This window comes from Stegodyphus dumicola, chromosome 9 (assembly GCF_044657685.1).
Source record: "Stegodyphus dumicola isolate Sdum_Otavi_A_Nest chromosome 9, ASM4465768v1".
Taxonomy (NCBI): Eukaryota; Metazoa; Arthropoda; class Arachnida; order Araneae; family Eresidae; genus Stegodyphus; species Stegodyphus dumicola.
This window is the reverse complement of record NC_140776.1, coordinates 121,051,483-121,075,397: the sequence shown is the minus strand read 5'-3', so window position 1 is coordinate 121,075,397 and position 23,915 is coordinate 121,051,483. Positions and strand designations below refer to the sequence as shown.

The following is a 23,915-nucleotide window of genomic DNA, read 5'->3' as shown; positions in this document are numbered from 1 at the left end:
TTCACCGAAAAACTTAAACGGGGGGGGGGAATACGCGAAGAAATATGGTAATGCATCAACCTAATGTTTGATCCTTTCTGGGATTCGAGCATAATTGCGTTGTAGCAAATTATATTACGAATAAATAATTATTGAGCGCGGAATGTAATGCGAAAAAATGCCTTATATCGAACCATCGATAAACTGGATTGCTTTAAGAGGAGCCTTAATATTATATAAAGTAAGCTTACAGTTTGTTGCCCAAAGCTAAAGGATCATATTAGGTTATAAGCATAGCAGCATTGGAGGGATGGATGTTTTTTTGAAATAATCAAGTCGCTGAATATCTGTTATGTAAATAAGAGTTGCAGGGTTTCACTTGATCTGCTAATGTTAATTAATCCAATAACTGTAACAGACGTGAAACGAAGTATCGCTTCGTCTGAAGTAACTACAAATTCGTGAGAAGGTTTTAAATAACCTTTTTTTTTTTATTAAAACAAAATTTAAAACAGAAAGGCACTCTTGCAACAATATCAGCATCAACTCGTATTGATGCAACTCAAATTTATGCTTAATATAAATCAGTAGTCAAAGACTACACAATTCAATATTACTAGAAGCTGACTCAGTACTCTTTCCGAGCGCCGAAATCAAAGTGTCGGCAGCAATAGAACGCAAAACTGAATAATTAAAACTATCAGAGCTGGCAGGAAACTCACACGTAGCATGCACGCGAAGCCAGAAACATGTTCTGTTTTAAAATCCAAAAACCTCATTTTAAATACTGGCTACCTCATTTGCATTCTGGTGAGGAATGCGGAAAGGAGAAATTATAGTAACGACCGAAATCATAATAACTGATTCATTTAAATAAAAACAAATAAATAAAAATCTGAAAGCTTTCAGATTTTAAATGACGTCCAAAGGGGCGTTTTTTTAACAGTTTGTCTGATACCTTTATTTATTAAATATCACGTTCTTCGCACTTAAACCATAAAATTCAGTTCAAGAGCAATATCGCAAAATAGTTTTAAATTGAACATATCTTTAGAATTTCTGATACGCAGTCTCACGCGCTGGAGATAAAAATGTTCTTTCTGTACAACGTTGCCATTGTTCGCTTTGAAATCCTTGAGTTTGTTAATTTTCAAAATATGAAATCGATAATAAAACAAATTCCAAATTTCAAATTTGGGCTTCGACATTCCCATATTCGCAGTAGGATTACGCCATTCAAAATTCGATGGCTCTATGTACCGTTGTTTTATCACAATGCAAGAAATATACATACATTTATGCAGATTTTTCATTAATTAATTTCTTCAATTATAATGCAGGATTCTAACATATGGTGGCAATAGTTTAAAAAGTGAAACGGACATTTATAGGGAACAACGCAAAATCGCAAAACGTAAACAATAGTCCTTCAGGGACAAAGTCCTTTTAGACTAATAATCTAACATTCTAATATGTCCAGACTGAAACCAGACACTACAGCCAATGCAATAGCTCTTGGCACTTCACTTTTTATGTATTTATTGCAAATATGGTGTTGTAAAGATTTCAGGATTAGTTGTTTCAAAGTGTACATTTCAAGGTCGAAGTTTACATTAATTTCATTGCCATTAAAAACAGACATGAATAACGCATCAGAAAAACAATTAGTGGAGTTAATTAATTTACAGTATGATATAAATCTCACTAACAGATTTAAAAATGTAGGTTTTAGTAAATGTTTTTTCATACTTACCAAAAAATAAATAAACTCAGTTACTAATTCTGCACTCAGGAATAATCACTTTGTGTGTGGAAAGACATTTATACGTCAGGAACGTTCTTTTCAAAGTTGAAAATTAATAAGAAAAGAAACGAGCATCTACAATCCCTGATGAAGATAACCTTTTGTCATTTCTGTCCAAGGTTAAACTGTTCGAGTTTAACCAGCATGCTATTTGAGTTTGAGACCATTAATACAGAAAATGATAACCAAGTTATCTACTCAGCTTATAATATTGGTGACGTGTCGTCTTGCGTATTTCAGATAGCCAAGATGTGGAGCTGGATGCCATCCTAGGCGAACTCTGTGCCCTGGAGGATAAGCTGGATCGGGAAATTATGCCTAAGAGCCAGTCTGCCAACCAGGCCCTGGGGAATACCTGGGTGAATTCCAGGCCTACGAATGTGGCGAACAATCAGAATTGTAACAACAGCAACAACAATAACAGAAACCAGTCAGAAAGCAAATCTAATTCTGGTCATAATAGATCCAATTCTGGTGGTGGTGGCACGAGGCCAAAATTCGAAATCGGAGGTCTGCAAGTAAGTAATTGTCTCATTTAACTTTTCTGGTTTCTTTGATATAAAGTGTTGAACCATAATAATCTTTATAATTCTTGATTAAGTTACCTTCCCTTTCCCCCCCTAAAAAAGTAATAGTTTTTTCCCTTGCTTTCCGTAAGTTTTTTACGGTATATTGACTCTACTTTTCGCTTTGACACATTCCTTAATTTTTCTTATTATAGATTTGAGTAAGTTTCAACTGTTTCATGATGAAGATAATAAACGTAATATATTATCATTCTAATTTCGTTAACATTGTTATTATCCAATGTTGGTAAATTGTGTACCTCTTTAATATCCGGTAGACAGTACATCAGTATATTATTTTGAAGGGTTCTGTTGTGTAAAAGTTTAAATCAGTGTCCTTCAGACTCAACTAGGCTGAAAGAGAGTTATCAATTCAGTCTGAATTAATACGACAAAATCCTGAGGAGGTGAAAATAACCTTTTTATTAAATCTTTAAATTAAACAGATGGCATTACTTGTGCATACAAATAATCGACGCCATTTGCAGGTATTTAAAATATTACAAGTTGAAATTCCAGTTTGAGGTAACGTTGTCGGAGGCTTCATAGAATGGTCTATTTAAGCTGGCTCAAATATTTAACAGGGTATTTTAAAACGTCGGTTAGCAAAATGGCTAAATCGGGAACAATCTATGGCAGATCTGGTGATAGGACGTAAGCTACTAGTGAAGGTTGGCAAAAATTCTAAAACATTCGAAACCCTCGACTTAAATACTCAGACTACTACTATACATTCTGGTGAGGATTACACAAAGGAGAAATTATAATAAAGGTTTAAATCATAATTGGTTTATTAACATAAAATACCTTGTAATTTTACGCCGAATATTTAGCCGTTGATATTGAATTTCAGTGTCTCAGTATTTAAGGAGATTTGTTGGAGGATCGATGTCTTGAACAAATTTACAACGCTGATGAAATTGGTCTTTTCTGGCAATATGCACCTCGAAATACCTTAGCAACCCCTACAGAAAAGGCTGCAATTGGTGTCAAAGATTCCAAAGCAAGGCTAACGATTTTAGCATGCACAAATGCTGCAGGAACGCACAAGTGTAAACATTTCGTAATCGGAAAAAATATGTGACCTCGAGCACTTAAAAATATTAAGCTTTTCTTTTGTAAATTTTGTTACCCTTTAGATCATAAATGCTTCATCATTTCGTAAATCACGATTTCATATTTTTAATTCTATAATTTCTACATGCCAATTTACTAGTTTTAAACTGATGATCTAATATCCGGAGAAATCCCAAATCCGGAATCGTTGAAGTCCCGATGAGTCCGGATCTCGGACTTTATCATCATACTGTATCAGGAAAAAGAAATTGAATCGTATGTTTTAATATTTAGTACGAGAACTATGCACATAAGTTTCAAAGAACTGTGCACCATTGTATATAATAATAATCATTACATAGACTGAAAAGTAGCACTTTTTAATCATGTACTCATTACGTATCACAAGATACAACAACTAAATTACTAGACAACACTTACAAGCAGTTTTTAGACTTAATCAAAAACTTACTGACAAGTTATAGTTGTAGCTGTATTGTGATTAAATATCATAAGCAGAGAAGAGACAAATGTCCAATACTGACTACAAAAAATCTTCAATTTTTTTCCTCTCAGTCGAATATTTTTAATTCATAATAAGAGAAAATCTATTTTACATTTCTAAGGAATTAAAATTAATAATAAAATGAACATTACATCAGATTATAAATATCATAATTCACAATGCTTAAGCGTTTGTTACATTTTACAGGAACTTGGAATTAATACAAAATGTTAAAATCAAAACACACATTCCCCAAATTTTGAGCTTCTGCCGCCATTTTAGGAAAATGCCCCTGCCTTTTTATGGTAGATACTTCTATCATTTGTCTTTTACATAATTCTGTATTTTCGAAAATGTTTGTAGCTAATGTACTCGTATGCAGTATAATCTCTCTTATCAGGCAGCAACGGAACCTCACAGATTCCTGATAAGAGATGCTTCCGGATAATTAAATGTATATTTCTAGAACTTTACTTACTGTTCATGTTCTATCATGCCGTCTGTAGGAACTGCAGATTGGTTGTCAATCTACTGGTCACTATTTAATAAGTAATATCGAAAATGGTACAGATTATTTAAAAAAACATGCGTATGATTTGTATTTCATAAAAATAAAACTAAAATAGCCTTTTAAAATTAGCATAGATATATTATCACATGAAAGTTACGGATTTCTGTGACGACATACAACTTCAATTGTCTTCCTGCTTAAGATATTGTCGTTAGAATTTAACAGTTCGTTGCATGTACAATGAAGATTGATAACATTATGTTTTGACGCAGATTAGCTTGTAAAAATCTGGAATATTTGTTTTTCGTTTCCTTCCACATATCTGTCTTACTGTGCGTGTCGTCTTTATCTTCATCCTCCCGTCTTTCTCAACATCTTTTAATTTTCCCAGTATATGTCCGATTATTTCCTCATCATGTTGAAAGAGTGTGACGGGAACATAATTGTCTGCATTTTAGTGAAGCCTATACCTTCTCTTCACAAACACTAATCTTCTTCCAGCTTAGATCTAAATCCAAGATGTTGGCCAGGAGTGCCAGACATGTTTTAAAACCAAGAGAATCTTCGTCAGTCGATTCGTCATCTACGAACGTGATAACAAGCTACAATGAACGCCAGCAACGGTGATATGTTCTTTACATTTTACGGACAAGAGCCAAAGTGAATATGGCGTGTTTCAATGCGAATTGTTTCTGAAAACCATTGACACTACTTTCAGAGTTCACATATCGATGCATAAAAAGGGATCAATGTTTCATCTTTACATTCTGAGTAATTCATTGATTAGATAAGATTTATTACATGGGGCTGCAAAAGCATACCAAAAATGTTTTCCTTAATGTCTTTGGATTATTAGCCCATTATATATTTCTATCTCATGGACCACATTCGAACTTCAATTTAGATTTCCAGAAGTGCCGTTATTTTGATATTGCCGGTTAACTGGAGGTAGCGTCTCGCTTTATCCTAACTTCGCTGGCGTAATTAGCTGCCGTCTGCTATATACTATTGGGGGTGTACCATGACATTGGCGTCTAAAAACACTGTGGGAGAGCAGAAAGAAATTAACAAACTGCATATTTTTCAAAAACAAATTTCTTCGTCTTATTATCCGAGTTTTTTGGTTTCTCAGAAACAAGAACCTGCATAAAGGCTTGTAGAGTCCACTAGGATGACTCCTGTGAGAAAACTGGAAGAGTAGTAACTTCACAGAAGAAGGATTAAAAGTACCCTTTAATTAACTCTTTGATATTTACACTGCGTCAGCTCGACGCTAACACACTACGCCTCTGCTTGGGGGGTAACTGAAATTAAGATCTAAATATGTATAAGTTGTTGAACTAAACTACAGGGCTCAGTATAATTCCTGTTTTCTTAAACCCCAGTAGAAAACTAGTTGCAGCAAGTAAATGGAATTCAGCCACGCAGAGCAGCAGTACTCTGGGAGCAGACGCTTTAAGCATCAGAGGTGACGGCAAATAGCCTGACTCTCTCTCTTTCCTACTGAACCTCGGTATTTAAACTCTATCTTCAAGGTGAATTTGCATTCCTTCACGCGCGCTTCCAAATTTAAATATTGTGGCACTGACAATTAGGGAAATAAGGGCTTCTTTCAGTATAAAGGTTAGTACACCTGATATTGAAGGCGTTAGGATCATGTTTGAACTCATATGACAACATTTTATTTTTCATCTCCCGCTCATAAAAGGTCATTTTTGCATCATCCAGCTTCTGTTCTGCATCATTAATCAGAAACTGTAATTTTTTCTGCATCTGTATTTCTACAATTCATTTTTAAAGATTCGAAATCTGTGAAGTTCTGACTTAAAACACGAGCTTCACTCATCATACTGATTCAGGTCTCTGAACTTTTCTCCCATGTTCTATGGGGCTAAGCTTTATTCCTGATCATAAGAATAATTATATTTAGAAATACCTTATTTTATTTTCTCATCTACTTTTTTTACTATTCTGCAGCAGTGTTTAAATTGTTCCTGACCGTGAAGTGGCTAATATAAATTTCAGAACGTCAACTCTAATTGAAACAGAGCATCCAAAAAAATGAAATAAATTTTAAAAGATTAACTTTTATGATAACAATAAATATGAGATATAATATCAAATAAAAATACGTTATAAAATAAATGTGAAATAAGGTAAAATTAATTGATTATTGCGCGTTGCAGAAACCTACAGCATTAATTTAAAGCAATTCAGAAACATAAACGCGAGCGAAAAAACAATAAAAGTCTATTTTCCCATATGTTTTCTATACGTTCCGAGTAAGTAAATTCTCGCATATTTAAGCTTATCTGAGTAACAAATCAGTAATTCTTAATCTAAACTGTATTAAATATTTTTCTTTTGACTTACGAATGTTGCTTAAAAACTTAATTTGTTTCATATGTAAAAAATTTTTTATTAAATTTATCGTCGTCAGCATAGCGCACACATTCCTCAGCAGTTGTCTTTGCATGGCTGAAATCTGTATTTGTCGTCAAGCGACAGCGACGAAGCTTACTATGCTAAAAAAATGTCTATTGCACCTGCGTGAAGCATAAGCTTTGCCCTAAAGCGAGACGCTGCTTTAACTGGAAGCCGGTTACGAAGGATTTATTGTATTCCTAATTATTATTTTCCAACTTGTTTCTTTGATAAAAGACTCAGCGTAACACAACAATAAATTTATCGAATTTTCACAAAACAAAATGGTGGCGTATTTAAATACGGTAACAAAGCATCATTTCACACCCAATTCCATCCTCCAACTGTCTCTTCAGTCACGGTCTGCTCTCGATGATCTTTACCCCTTTTTGTCTTTTTGAAGTTCTCTAACCTGACCATAAGAAATTATTACGAACTGCTCAGCAGGAAAACAAATTGACGAGTATCCGAGGCTTTTTACCTAAGCGCTGTTACATCATCTGTATCGACTAAGTTATTTGACTTGGTTTTTTTTATTATAGGTGGATATGTACTGCGAGGATTTTCTGCGTTCCCAGAAAGGAGATATGGGTATGAGGACTGAAAGCCCAGACAATGATTCGGCCTTTTCCGACAATGTCTCCATGTTGTCCTCGGAATCTTCTGCCTCTTCTGGAGGTGTTCGTGGGGAGGGCCACTCTAGCAGAAGTATGTCCTCGCAGAGCAGCTGTATGTCCCTCGCCTCCTCCCCAACACAGGTAAGGAAGAAAATTACGGTCATTCATTTTTCAGCTTGAATGTAAATAGTTTATTGTCACATGGAATATATATATTCATATATATGCACAGTTGTTGTCATTTCGTATTTTCTAAAAACACGAAATGACAACAACTGTGCATCAGCTACTGCGCATTACATGTGCATTCACTGAAGATGCATATTACCTTTCCATATTTGCGAAACTTATGTCAAATTTGCATAGTTTTAGCATTATTTCTAAGTAGTCTGTGCCGAACAAAATAAAAGAGAAATTAGCAAATGGTAATGTACGATGTTTTCAGACTTTAATGAATTTATTTGTATTATTCACTGCATTAAGTCTTAAACACTGACCGAAAATTAATGTGACACATGAAGACCCTCTGGGGACCTCGAATTCCATTCAATAGTACTCTGATTACCACTAATTTATTGGAGAATTCTCAGTTCTCTCTCATATGACATGTAATTCATGCGAACGTTACGATTTAAGTTCCTTTATACCTTGTAAGCATGCACTGGATGATATTTTTTTACCTGTTTCTGTGAGTGATGTTTGTGTTATATTTTAGGTTAAGAAATTTTGTATTTGTTACCTTCCACAGGTTGTTCTTGTAAGACTAAAGATACATTATACTTTTCGGTTTGAAATTTCGCAGCATGTACAGCACAATGTGTAAGATACGTTCTGATTTCAGCTTTTGTGAACATGTGTTGCGGTAATCATGGTAGTTGTTTAGTTGCTTTGTACTTAGTTGATCTTGTGTTACATGCTCATTATTATGTATATAAGGTATTTTTTCCAACATTTTAAAATGTTTGTTATGAAGCAGCTGCGCGATAAGTTCATTTTCTCATTGACACTCTTGCACGCATTTAAGATGCGCCTGTAAAACGGTTTACCTGCTAGCATTGAGTAGAAGCAAGAACACCACCTATAAGGCGCACTCCAATACAGTAGGCGCCGCTTCATGTGATCGCGGTTAATGTAGTTTGGATGTTGTTATCCATTTACCGATCTCCCGCCTTCAGACGTCCTATTTGCACGTAAAAGGAATCGCTTATTGTGATCAACAATTCAGTTTATAGAATCAAAATACTATAGAATTTTTTTTTTTTTTAAATCTAGTCGCCTAATAAGGAAATAAACAAAATCCGCAGCAATTTAACAAAAAATATAATCGTAATGATTAATTTTCATATAATAATCTTATGTTTCAAAGGAGGGTTCAGCAAAAAATCATGCTGACAACTTGCAGGTTTTGCGTCTGTAATTTTAGTATGGCTGCTGTGTAACAGTAGAGCCCCTCTTTACATTAATGGCTATGTTTAAAAAGCAATTTTATTAATTTCATGTATTATTAGCCCAAAAGGGCTATTAGTCTCGAAACAAACAAACAAAAAAAAGTTTCACTTTTCATTAAGTCTGTTGCCATTCGGAAAAACGTAAGATGGTGTACAAAATAAACTGTATAAAAGACGCAATTCTTAAGACTATTATTCCTTGACTTCCTTGTACGAAGGAAAGGATGTATTGTAATAACGAAAAATTCCAGGTATCACATTTCAATGAATTTATCCATTTGGCCGTTATCGAATTCAATTTAACGATGTTTTTACGTGGCATCTGTACATAAGGACAGAATAAGAAACTCTTTTTCCCCAAAAGAATTATAAAACTGATTTAAAATAGATTCAGAGTTTTTTTTTTTTTTTCGTGGCGTCTCTAGGTATGTATGTATGTATCTCTCATAACTCAAAAACGAGTAGACTTAGAACGTTTAAATTTTGTATATAGGACTACTATAACATGTAGTTGTGCACCTCCCTTTTTGGTTGCAATTGACTGCACCAAAAGTATATATATATGTACCCACTCTGTTACTCGGCTCCGTGAGTTCAGTTTTTTTTTTTATTTTTTTTATTTTTTTTATTCTTATATGTTGGTAAACTGAGCATTTTTTGCTTTAAAAATGATTGAATTATGTTGCTCTTATCTTTCGGCGTAGGTTTTTTTATACCTTTAGTTACCATGCATGTTATAGTTGTAGAATTATCAACAATTTAAAAGTTTTTTAAGTTCGGCTAAGCCTAATTTTTTTTACTATAGCAGCCATATTTGTTTACATTTGAAATTTATCAGAATAGTGGATTTGTTGCCAATCTAGAGAAACTAAATTTCGCAACAAAAAAGTAACGTCTTCTTTTATTATTGTGAGTTAAATTATGCTTAATCCATTCTGGAATTACTATTTAATTAATTAAATTATCCCATATATTGACTCAGCATAGCGTCCACAATAAATTAAGTCCGTTTCTACACCTTCAGTGTCTTTTTGGCGAGTGACATGAAAAGTAAGCTTTCAGCTTTGTGCACCGAAAAATCTGTTTTCTTGCCCGCTGGTCGAATAGCTTGTTTTTGCATAGAAACTGTAATTTTAATTGTAAAAATTGTTTTTTAATTCTTTTAACTGTATTTGGTGTTTTATGTTTTTCTATATCTTTCAATTTTTAATATAGATATTTTTAGTTTTTTTTTTGTGTGTGTTTTCCTTGTAGCGAAGTGAGAACTGAATTGACTGAATGAGAAATATATTTCTAGCGAAATTTGAGGAAATAAGTTTAAATGAAATGCAGGAAAAAATGCTTATGATTTAATATTCCGTACAAGGAAGTCATGTGGCGTACACATCAGACTTTTCCTACTTGTGAATCTGAATGATTTAAATAAAAATGCATTTAATTCATCTGATTAAAAGCATTCAATTACATTACATATTTTTCAGTTTTTATGGAATTACATTACATATTTTTCAGTTTTGAAATATCCAGAAGTGATATATAACGTTCGCATGTTAGTCTAAATGCATCCTTATATAATGTCCTATAAAATGTTTTGCTATTCTACCTGGACCATGTCTATCGATAATCTCTAGTGAGAAATCCTGTTCGGCTTTAAAAGAGCCCTTTTGGGCGATCGTTAAATTTGAACCCTTTCATTTTTTTCCCATTTATTACAAATTATTTTTATTATTAACAGGTCGAGCAGGCTGCCCGATTAAAGGCCGAAAAAATCAAAATCGCTCTCGAAAAAATGAAAGAAGCTAGTATCAAAAAGGTAGGCATATTTGTTTTTTCTTCTATGCATTCTGTTTAATATCTTAACTATGATTTATCATGTAATTACTTGTCATTTATAGTTATTGTGTTATTGTTGTGTAAACTGAAGTGCCTTGTTTAAACTGAAGTGCTGGTATCTATTAATGAATTGTTTGCTTACAAACTATCAAATCATTTATTCCGAAAAGACTTGCGTGTTTTTCTTGACTACTTTTTTTGTGATAGTAGATGTACCGGAAAGCCATGTTAAAAGATACTCAGTTGTCATTATTTCCTGACTTTAGAGAGGGTGCATTTGTATCCGGGTAAAAGTCGATGTTAGAATACTTCAAACATTTTTCGTTATTCGACCCTTTAATTCCTGACCTGAATATTCATTACTATCTCAAAACTTTCGAAAAAAAATTGTTTTATTGGCATTCAGTAGAAGTATTCAAGAACGTGTAATTTCAGTAGACCATGTAGTTTACTGACCAGTTTACTGACAACATGTAGTGTGTTGTTCAATCATATAGGAGTTTTAAATAACAAACGTGATAAGTTTTGAATTATATCATAATATGTTTTTTCGTGAAAATCTGTCCAGAGCTTCAAGTAAAGTATCACTTCTGCTTTATCTGTTCTAATTCAAATCTAATACTCTATTCCCGTCAATATAAATGTCTTTAATACTAAAATTCAGAAGTTTTGGATTTTATTTTGATATAGGTTTTTAGTCAGGAATTCAAGGAGGTGATCCTCAAGATTGAAGATTTTTAATTATGTACTTCAATTACTGAGTTTCGTTTATATCTTCAGAATGAATATAAGTGTATTTTAAAAAAGGAATTCTTAAATTTGTTTTTGCCTTAACGAATATTCCAAAATTTTGATTTAATTGAAAACTTTTAGTATTAAGTAAATGTTTTTAGTATTAAGTACATTATTATTATTATTATTATTATTATTATTATTATTATTATTATTATGTTAATGAATTAAGAGATTCGAGAACATTTTAGACTTCGAATGCAAATTCAAGAAAATCTAGGATTCTTTCCATTTTTAACTGATATAAAAATAGCTTAAAAAATCTGATTTCGCTAGCCCATACTTCCCGCCAATTCCATGTTTTAAATAGCAATGAGTTTTAAGTAAAATATCATGTCCGGTGGATCGTTTTGCAAGCAAAACGTAAATGGTTGTTCCAATGAATAGAAAGCTCTATAATACGAAATCTTGCGTTATATTTTAGGTATAACTAGCCATGTGTAAAAACTGGCTTTTCTAAATTTATATCAACATAATTAAATGTTTGTACGTTTATAATTTTTTTACTAAAATTTGTATTTTACTGGGCAGTTGAATAAATAAAATATAATTTAATTAATTTTATTAAATAAAATTGTTTATAATATATTTAAAACTAATACTCTGAAACGAATATCATTAATTAATTTTCTTGTATGTTACTTCTCCACAAATGTACGTTATACCATGTATGTTAGTCTCCCCAAATCTAAATTCATTTTGATCTCCGAGTATATCCTCTCGATACTTAGGCATCAGTAAACAATGTTCGTTCAACTGCAAGAATATTTTATGGTTTATGTATGCAATAACATGTTAATTGCTACAAAACTGTGATGGGCTTTAAAAATAAAGTACTACTTCCGGTTATCGCAAAATCTAATCAACTGTTTTAGATGAATGCTGAGAGCTTAAATACGGAAAATAGGAATTTTTGGAGAATTTGATGTAAGAGTTATCGTGGTGTGGGGGAATGAGCATACACAGGTGACAGGTGAGAGCAGGTCCAGATACCCAGGCAGCTTGCATACACTAGTCAGGTATCGTCCGGGTCCCGGAACTATCCAAAGCTATACTCCTAAATCAAGACATTATATGGTTATACAAGGGCAAAGTATCAGATTATTCTTCATTCGTTGCATAAAGTAGAATATACAAAATATAGGTAACAGATTTGAGGACACAGTACATCCTATTCTACATTTGATTGAATAATGTTATGGTAAAAACTCATTGTTGCATATACTAAAAAATAATTTTGAAATTAAACATTCTCCTGATTGTATTGCATGTTAACACATTGCTATATATATAAAATACTCAATACACTATAATTTTCGTAATAAATATTACACTGAATAGTACACTGTATTTAAGACACCGTTATAAAATTCATTTATGCACTTAATACATTTCAATTATTAGCTACATATTACATTTAACATTACTCTTAATTATACAAATATAGGCACTTGGTAATAATTTTTGATTATATACAACATATTTCTTAATACAAAGAACTTTAACAAGCTGTTAAAAATACACATTGAAAAAAAGGTTACAGAGTGCGTAAATATGCAATGATTACTTATTGCTTTGATCATAACATGCAAAGTACATGTGCCTTGTGTGGCAATAGACTTTGTTTTTAATCACAGAATTCTATACATGAAGCACTATACATTTCATACAGAGCAATATTTATAATTTCTTTGCACAGTACCTTTCATCACGTGCTCTACATGGACTGGATACATTATATACTGTACTTGATGCCATACACATTATACTGTTTACATTCCATGCTCTTGAGTACTTGTAATACTCTTGAGTAAGTTATAGAACTACAGTTATAGTTACTATCCTGTATGCTGTTCAAAGCATAGCTCTACATGCTATGGGCATTTATATTTTACGGGGTACTATACACAATGTGCTGTACAATATACTATTCTCAATCCGCTGTACAATATTCTATTTATAATATCACGTTGAATTATTACACCCACGCATTAATGTATCCGTTACAAATATACATAACCATTTACATTTAGATGTTATTATGTCATATTTACATTTGTTTTGTGTGTTCCCAGACTAATTTTACTTTGCGCACTGACTCAAGATGGACTTCTTGCAGAAGCCACTGGAAACCAGTGTGCATAGATGCTCTAAATCTCTGTGAATTGAAGTCAATACACTATTATTATGGAATACATAAATACAGTGTTAATGCTCCAAGTTTGTTCGTAATGCTTTTTGCTTCTTGAGCTGAGCCGGCTGCTTTACGAAGAAGCATTTATAGGGAATGTCTATATCAGGAAGCCTCATGTGTCATGCCTCTGTGAGAGGGCAAGACATGACATAATGGTCAGGAATACTACTACAACGGTCAGTTGTTAATCGTCACACACAGACGGGCGCACAGACGTCATTATAACAATAGTCTAAAACGTCTTACGCTGACCCTAACTGGTGCTTATTTACTGAAAAATCACTAGCGAAGATTCGGACTGGAAACACTGCCTTATAGAGTGCTCGGACTAAAACATTATTATTATATTATGCCTTACTTTCATGGATAGTTTGGCGGAAGGTAAAAAGAAGAAAACAAAATTTGACTTCTGAAGTACAGATTATTTATTATTAAGTGCTAATAATTTCATGGAGTATGCAATAAATTGTTCATTGTAGAGACCAGAAATTTTTTGGGTTAAATATTCTATATCAAGAATTTCATTTTTGTACAAGTAGTTTTAATCCAACCTTGTAATCTGGAACTCTGTGGTAAAATTTAACTCTTGAGTATCATACACATGAATAAAGTATCCATCAGAGCGAGCTAAAAAGATCTTACATTTTTTTTCCCTATCCAGCTTTTCATCAAAGCATTCAGTGCCGACAATAGCGCCAAGAGCTTGTTGATAGACGAACGCATGACGGTGGGTCACGTGTGCAAGCTGTTGGCGGAAAAGAATCACGTGGCCATGGATCCAAAGTGGGCGTTGGTGGAACATATCCCCGAACTTTACCTCCGTAAGTATCTGTTTAATATTTAGATTTAATTCACTAAAACACCATTGTTATGTCGTCAATTAAATCAAAACAAATCAAGGAGTATTTGTGCTATTATACAGAACTGTGCTTTATTCTAATAAGTGTGGAATCCATTTGCAAAGAACTGAATTGAACCACAATAAAATTTGTGTAAAAAAGGGGCTTATTTTCTGAGACAGTACAGAATAATGCAGTTTCGCGAGTACTTACGTATTATCCTGTAGATCGTGAAACTGTCGCCAAGCAGCGCGATTTAACGACAATTATGAATATGAATTACGATTATGGATACGAATTATATGGTACGAGTCACGATTTAGCGCCAATTATGGATACGGGTTTGCCAGTCATGTTACGAGTGTGTTGTGCACATCACAACACATCGTAAAATCTCCGCTTTCGTTTGTTGCAACTCTGATTGATTCTCGATACGCCACTTTTATGAAAAGGGTATAAATTAACTATTACTGCCCTCTCCCTCTATTTTTTTCGGGATTTGGGGGGGGGGGGAGGATAAAATTTTGGGACCTGCCTTCTACAGAACAGCAAACAGATGATTATTTTCAAGATTATGGAGTCCTACCGTTAAATATATATATATTAATATACACTATATGGTACACTACGCAAAAAAAGGGAGGGGGACAGTTCTATATCTCCCGTTCTACTGGGCCGATTAACGAAATTCAAATTGCGTTTTTCATGTCTCAAAAGCGCGACTTAAGATATATATCTGATTTATGTATAGCATTGTTCTAACTTAGCTATTTTGACACAAATACCTTAGTTATAGGTAACATATTTGAGATAGATGGAAAAAAAATCTGTATGTCATTATCCGAAAAAGTCCGATTTTGTTTCAGAATACCTATATTAGAACTATGCTACATATAAATTTAATATATATCCTAAGTCGCGCTTTCCAGACATGAAAAACGCAAGCTGAATTTCGTCAATCGGCCCAGTAGAACGGGAGATACAGAACTGTCCCCCTCCCGCCCCCCGCAGTGTACTTTGTTTGAAAACAGATAAACAATAAGAATGCAACGTTAAAAATTGTAACAACGGAATGTCTATTTGGAAAGGAATATGGTTCGATGGTTTTAGAATCGCGTTTTCAATGTAGTCCGATTCAGTTACAGCTAGCCCAGAAACTTGATATTTCCTGAATAGGAGAAAAAAAAGAGCTAGATATGGCCGACTAAAGAGTAATAGGTTGAAACAGTTACCTGCTGGAAGTTTGTATTGATAGCGGTATAAGCAGAGCTTCGAATTAAATGAGGGCCTAACAAAACGGTAGGAGTCTTCGAATGTCTTTTTACGAAGCACAGGAAAGAAGCATGTCGAATACTGGTGGTTTATAGAATAAAGAGACGTAATTTTCTTAAAAATTCCACTGGAATGATTAGCATGACTTTGGCGGTATCTCCACCAACTTTCATGGGTTTTACGGTAGAGAATTTTGACAGTAGACGGGGTAAGACATAAGGACCGTTTCGTGATTATTTATGTAGAAATGAAATTTTAGGCACGGCACCTATGTATGTAGAAGAGCAGTTAACTCAACCCAGAAATTGTGACTGATGTTTTCGAAGTAAGCAGCATCTTTAGGTCATAATAACATTCAGATCATCATAAACAGAAACACATTAAAAGATAGATTGTTAGTTGTGTTAGCAGATAACCATTTCTGTAGGTAGGTTTAGTGATAATAGATTCAGTGCCTAACCTAGGAAACAGATAATACGTTAACATGTTAATTTGATTCTGAATAAGATTATTTATATAAAAAAATTAATTAATTTTTTACCATTTTAATAAAAACGGAGTCTCTTTATGAATCCTTGCAAATCTTTCAAGTTAGTGTATAGGATTACACATAGCCTGTTACGGGAACATTAGTCTTATAAGCCTAATAGACAGGTGGCCAGTTATCGCTGTGTCTAAAATAGTACAAGAGACTTAAACAACCTTTTATTAAACTGAATTTTTAATAAAACTGGCTCGTGCTAAAAATAGCCACTGCTTATGGCAATGCAAATTAAATCAACAAGTCGAATCAATTTAAACGTTGATCAGTAGTCTAAGCTATAACCTGGCTCAAATTATCTAACAGCTCTAAAGTTTGAAGCATTGGCTGTAGAGCATCCAAAGCCGAGATTGCATTTATCTGGAGCTAGGCGAGTGCCAAGAACTCTCTAAGATCCCAAGGCCTCAGCTTATATACACTGTAATGTCATGTTTTCTTAGCTATCATAAAATTTTCCTGGCGTTGAAGTCAGCTCGTGAATTATCACCAACAGGCTTCAATGTCGCGACTACAAAGTCTGGAGAAGAGTATATAGAACCCTTTATTATTTCAAAGTTTAACAACTCGTGCTTACAAAAGCTAACATTTTTGGCTTAATTCAAAAGGTAATGAATAACTTAAAAGTTAAGCATAAACCTAACGGCTTAACAGTTAACATCGCGCAAGCGGGCTCTGACTCAAAGCCGGCGGAAACAAGCTTAATGGCGAGAATAACTCAACGGCGGAGCATTCTAATCGCTAGAGAATCAACGTTAGCAACGTGGCCTTCAAGCAGGCCAAACACGCTATGATTTCATCTTCCAAAACCTTGTCTTAAATAGTACTAACTCCTTTCTAACCCATCTGAATATCGCGCGTGGTAGAAATTTGCATTCTGGCAGGGAAATGAAATAAGAATTGAAAAGAAAGGCACTTAAATTACCGAGTTAAATTAAATGGTACTCTACAACACTATAGACTAGGTACTTAAATTAACGAGTTAAATTAAATGTTACTCTACAACACTGTAGACTAATTTTTATTCTGTTGAGAAATACAAAAAGAAGACGTTAAAATAAAGATCCAAATCATAATAACTGGTTAGTTTAACATAAGAACCTTACAGGTGGCCTTGTACAGCCTATTAAATTACACACAATTTTTGCTCTATTTCATTTAAACTGATTTCTTCGAATTATTCTAATATGAATGACCGATCTCTTGAGGCAAATTGAAAATGACTTAAAAAATTCCAAATTTCGGAATTAAATATCCCGGCCAATTTTTGTCTTACAGGAGTCAAACTTTTTATAATTTTATTTTTTCATAACGAGTATAAACCTTTCCCAAACATTAAGTATAGAAATCGGGAGACCGCATTCAAAATTATATTTCATTATTTGTTCAAAATTGATTTTTTTTTTTAAATTTGACATTACCAAAACATGAATATTTTCGTCATTTAAAACACTGCTGTTATTGGAATTTAAGAGCAATGATTGCGAAATTAAAGGCCGGGGTAGGACTTGTAAGCAGATTAAAGGGGACCAGTAGTTATATATATGTGTGGGTAAGGAGATATTTTTGTATATGGTTGCAATAGAAAAGGTTTGTGCGCAACTAGATGATATAGTAGCTCCATATACAAATTTTAACTTTCTACGGATAATCGTTTTGAGTTATGCGAAATACATACAAACATACGTACGTACGTAGGGACGTCACGAAATTATCCCTTTTGAATTAATTTTAATTCCATTTTACAAGCCATTTTGGAAAAAAAAAGTGTTTTTAAATTTATGTGTCACGCAAAAAAAGTTCCCAAAAAGATGTGACGCTAAAAAGTCTCCCAAATGGATTCGCGAACGGTCAAAATGTATGTTTCCGTTGAAATATGATATCGGAAATTTTTGATGATTATAATACTTCTTTACTTCGTGCAAGGAAGTAAATAAAAGAACCTGTAATTAAGAAAGAGTTGTCTGAAAAAAAAATTTGACAAGTAAACACGAATTTCTTATAGCATTCTATGTTAATATATATATTTTTTTTTTTTTTTTTTTTTTTTAATTTCAGAACGTGTCTATGAAGACCACGAGCATGTTGTCGAAAATCTATTGCTGTGGACACGGGATTCGTGCAACCGTTTGTTTTTTCTAGACAGAGGGGAGAAATACGATTTATTTAAAAATCCACAGGTTTGTTGCAGCTGATTCGAGCATGCTTCCTCTAAAAAATTTTTCAATTATGTCAGTTTAGTTTCTAATAGAGAGTGTGCATTTATTAGTAAATAAATTAATTATGAAATTACTAATTACTGTACATTGTTAATTTTAAAATTATGTACGCTGCTAGTTATTTACTTTGTTAATTATATACTGTTAACTAATGTACACTGCGCAAAAAAGGGGGGGGCAATTCTATATCTCTCGTTCTACTGGGCCGATTGACGAAATTCAAATTGCGTTTTTCATGTCTCGAAAGCGCGACTTAGGATATATATATTATATATATATATATATAGCATCATTCTAACATAGGTATTTTGACACAAAATCGGACTTTTTCTGATGACATGTCATTTGTTTTCCATATTTCGATTCTATGATTCAAACTGTGCCAGACTACTAAGTTTTGTAAAAATCGCACGAGTAGTTTTTAAAAAATTAGCTCTCAAAATTTTAGCTTCTCAGTGTTAATTGAATTCATTATACTATATTTATTAATATCTCATTTTCTGTTAAACTTTTTTTATTCTTCCTTTCACATTTCGAAATTTAGGTTCATTCCAAATAAAATTCACCCACTTTTTTGTGATTTATTTTTAAATAATTTTTATAAATTTTTCGAAAAAATTTTGAATAGTAATCTATAAAATTTTTACCATCATCTTAAAGTAGGTGTAAGCATACCTGTCAAATTTTATTTTTTTATTCAAAATTTTCTATGATATACAGGAATTTACATATTTGCGCCGTTTGAAATTTGGCGTCTTTTTTTGAGCGATAATAACGCCAAATGTAGTTTATGGATTTTGTTACAGTGAATTGCCACAGCTGTTATTAATCTTTAACCTTAAATTTAAAATAAATTTTTACAGAGAATCAATTATATGAAATTTTTCCCTCAATGATGCATAATAAATATTTATTAATACTTTATGAAAAGCTATTTTTTTAATTATAGATGATATTATTCAAATTTTAAACTTTTTTGAAATTTCTTTCCTTTTTTCTTTCTTTCTTTCTTTTTTTCTTTTTTTTTTTTTAATATTTGTAAGAGTAAATTTTTACCTTCGCCTTGTTGTCGTCTGCTACTTTACTTTAACTTAATTTAAATTTAATCCTCTAAGACTGAGAAAAGTTCGTTTGATGTTTATTTTCACAATGTTTTAAACAAACAAGAACTTGACACTTTGGGTCATGTCCCAGCTTTAAAAAACACCAGCTTTATAAACATGAATTTTTACATTAATTCTTCTTAGAAAGAATGTTTTAAGTAGTAATCTTCTCTCGTGTTGTAGATTAGCATATAAAAAACATCTTCTCTAATATAGAAATTTTTAGGCTTAACAACTCTAAATAATATGATTAAGATTTTTTGCACTGGATATAAGAATTGGGTTACTCGGTGGTACAGGATAAGTGCTGCTGGAATGGTTTATTTTTTTCTTATTTAACAAAAATCTTTTAATTCAAATATTTATCCTTTGGACTTTGCTTTAAACTTTATTTATAGTTAAAATGTCTAGAGGCTATCTTCAGCTGAAACGCATTTAATGCAACTGACATTTTAAAAAATTTGACAGGAATGCAAAATTTATGGAAGTGTAACAATCGAAAAATCTCAATTTTCTTGTGTCAGAATTGAAAACAAATGTAGAAGGAAAAAAGGAAATTTGGGGGGGGGGGGAGGGTGCAAAAATTTAAACGAGAATCTACTTCAAAAAAGGTGGATTTTCAAAGAGAAAACACTTGGACGTATACACTAGCAAATAGCAGCAATAGAGTTTGTGCTAACGGAAAAGACAAAAACGATATCACTGCAGTTTAAAGTGAAGAACGACTGGTTTTTGACTATATGGTTGTATAAGTTTAAATTAACTCATAGAACATCATATCGTATCATAAACGGAACATCACGATTTCCGTTTATGATACGAACATTCCAAATTGCGTTTTCATGTCTCGAAAGCGCGACTTTGTATAAAAATAGAATTACTATGCATGAAAAAGCAATACAATTATATATAAATAATATATACGGCAAATCCCCCCTTTTTTTTTGTATTTATCCCCTCTTCTTCTTCTTTTTTTTTTTTTTTTAATTTATCCCATTTGGTTATTTTGATTCAGGAAATCATGAATTGCTTGTATTATTCTTTATTTAATTAAACATTTCAAAAATTCAGTTGGAAACAAATGTTTTGTTCCAGAATTATCTGCTAGGCGGCACTTCCTCCGAAAAGCATCTGGAGTTGGACGATGATGCCAAAAACGTGTTGCTCGATGTAAGAATTTACATTTCTTGTTGTGTTATCAGTTGTAGTAATTTTAGAAGATTGTTTGAAAAACTTTATTTTTATTGCATTGTTTTCTGACTCAATTCGATTCCAGGAATTCTTTTCAACATCAAATGTGGGCGTACCCGAAGTGGAGGGCCCTCTCTATTTGAAAAGTGATGGCAAAAAAGCTTGGAAAAAGCATTTCTTCGTCTTGAGGGCTTCAGGGCTTTATTATTGCCCCAAAGGAAAATCAAAGGTAAGATTTATAGTTTCAGTTATTTGACTCAAAACTAGCCGTTTCGTTATTTTTGGTAGATATTATGTATTCTACAGTTAACGCAGCGTCCTCGTCCGAAAGTTTTTCTCTCTTTTGGAAAAATTAAATTATTATTGAACTTCCGTGTACATCCGCTCTGAAATAGTTCCAATTTGCTGTAAGTCCTGTTTAGATGCGAAAATTCTTGTTTGATATAGGAAATATTTTTGGAATACGACTCGAGTCAGGACTGCGCGTGCTACTATTGCTTACGTCTTTCGAGACAATGGTGCGACTGCCAGTGAGTATCGGAACACCTGTTCTACTATTCAGTAAACAACCCTCGCTATAACTCTCAATTTTCAAGTGATTTTGTGTTTTTTCGCATAAATGTTCTATAAATCTATTAATAGTGAGTTTTTGAGAAGAGACAAGCAACAAAGTAAATGGTTAGGATCATTATGGACATGAAAAAAGAAATTATTGAAAAGTATGAAGATGACATGCGTCTCCGGGGACTCGACTGTTGCATACCGTATGCCTAGTATGATGATGTCTACAGTCGCGTAAAACAAAGACGCTTTTCAGTCGGCTACCGTTGCGAAGGGGGCAGAAATCGATCACCGAACAAAGATCAGAGACGTTAGACCAGGGTTAAAACATACTTTTGCTCTGGATAAATAATAGAAGAATTATGTGCAGTGCTTCTTTTCTGTATACTATATATCCCACCCATTGTGCTTGTGTTTTAGTATTAAACAGTGTTTTAATAATAGCAGCAGAATTTTTTTATAAGAATGAATTAATTTTTTTCCCTTTATATCTTACTGGAAAAGTTCATGTGGTAAAGTCGTCTAAGGACCTAAAACGGATTAAGGACGTATACTGAGGTGCACTGCGGGAAAAAAAAAGTTAGCTGCGTATACCAAAGTATAGCTGAAAATCTCATTTTTTTAAAATTACATATGGCAGTTGTCTATCACTTTTCTCCCAATACTGACATTTTATGAAATTTATTACTGGTTATCCTATCTTCGGATTTCCCATTCAAGTCTTTAAAACATTGTGACTGATGTGCTTCTTACCAGCATACATCCATACATGGAACAGTTACCGGGCAGTCTCATCCAGCTCCTCAATATGTGTGTCAACATTTACTCAATTTTTAATTAAGAAGGGAAAGATTCTCGAAACTCGTAATAGCCTTTAATTAATAAAACTGAATATAAATTTGTTTATATTAACTTTGTTACCTAATACTAATAATTTTAATTAATGGTGTTTAAAAAATATGAGTATATTGGTAGTAACATTTAGTAAAATATTGCTTTCGAAAGGGACAAGTGTAAAGTGGTCCGCAGAACATTCTAATTCATAAAAGAACACAATTTTCACTTGGGACAAAATGAAAATTTGAAAATTCACTTGAAATTTTACTTGAAAAATTTCCAATTGATAAAAGTTTGAGAAGAGCTGATTTAGCATGTATTTAAAATGACATATTACTCTGGAATTAGAAATATATTTTTCCCATCTTCACTTGCCTAAAATTATTTATTGTCGTGAAATTCTTTTGCAATTTAGTATAATCTTGTCTTTCTTTTCCTCTTTAGTTATCAAAAGATCTTCTGTGTTTGACTACTTTCGATATGAACAATGTTTACCTGGGTTTTGGCTGGAAGAAAAAGTACAAGTCGCCGACTGAATTCGGATTTGCGATCAAGGTAGAAAAATCTTTCTTCCCAATTTCTTCATCTTTCCTTGATGATTTTGATGTGTTTAGCTCTCATGTTAATCTTTTACATTAAAACATATATTTCTATGAAAATTTTTATGTTCAGCTCTTTAACTCTTTTCAGTGTCGTTCCAATCTGTGGTGAATTAATGTTTGTAGCAGTGTGCAAAGTGAACTCAAAAACTTAAATTTGAAAAAGCGCAAAAGTTACAAATGTTCTATTAAAGATTATTAATAATGAAATTAAAGTGCTTGTACAAGCGAACGTTAAAGAGAAATTAAGGACAGTCTGGTTCCACATGATATGATTACGCCCACCCACACCGAAAACTCGTGAACATTTTTCCTTTCCCTTGAAAGACTTCTCCCAGGCAATTAATTCCATTTTGTTTTTACAGAATCACTTCTTCAATAGAAACATTATAAAAAAAAAAAAAAAAAAAAAAAAAAAAAAAAAAAAAAAAAAAAACCACCCACCTCCAGCGCACGAGATTGTGTATTGGAAATTCTAAAGGTATGCTCATTTTAAAATTATTTTGGGATATTGCTCTTGAACTGAATTTTATGGTTTAAGTGCGAAGAACATGACATTTAATAAGTAAAGGTAACACACAAAACGTTAGAAAAACGCCCTTTTAGATGTAATTTAAAATCTGAAACCTTTCAGATCTTTAGTCCAAAGGGGCAATTTGCCCAGAAGGACTATTAATTTCATTCTTGCATTTTGTGTCGATTCTTGATAAGCGTTGTTTATTTATTACTTTTAGAATGGTAATTTTATGGTTTATTTTGTGCTTTATCTAATTTGTGACGTATATTTAAGTGTTTGTTTGTTGCACAGAATAATTGATATTTCAGTTCTAAATAAATTCTAAATTCTGTAATGAAGCAGCTAAAATAGCTGAATTAGAAGGTGAGATATAGGCAATTTTATTCCTGAAGGACATTGGCAACATTTAGCGATTTCTCACTAACTTGGCGATTTTCTGGAAGATTCGCGAAAACCCATTTTTGAAGCTCCACGACCAATTCTTTCAGACGTTTCCAGAGCGCACATGTT

The 23,915-nt window shown here is 32.8% G+C and overlaps 1 protein-coding gene across 4 annotated transcripts in view; it reads left to right on the top strand.

Moving 5' to 3' along the window:
- The window catches only part of LOC118203258 (uncharacterized), a 289,744-nt gene that overhangs the window by 246,821 nt on the left and 19,008 nt on the right, over positions 1-23,915 (top strand). For all 4 annotated transcript variants that reach the window (XM_035375537.2, XM_035375530.2, XM_035375544.2 and 1 more), the window contains 8 exons: positions 2,024-2,301; positions 7,388-7,603; positions 10,646-10,723; positions 14,391-14,550; positions 18,437-18,558; positions 20,796-20,870; positions 20,977-21,120; positions 22,734-22,844. In XM_035375537.2, coding sequence (XP_035231428.1) covers positions 2,024-2,301; positions 7,388-7,603; positions 10,646-10,723; positions 14,391-14,550; positions 18,437-18,558; positions 20,796-20,870; positions 20,977-21,120; positions 22,734-22,844 — 1,184 coding nt within the window. The remainder of the gene's footprint in view (positions 1-2,023; positions 2,302-7,387; positions 7,604-10,645; positions 10,724-14,390; positions 14,551-18,436; positions 18,559-20,795; positions 20,871-20,976; positions 21,121-22,733; positions 22,845-23,915) is intronic.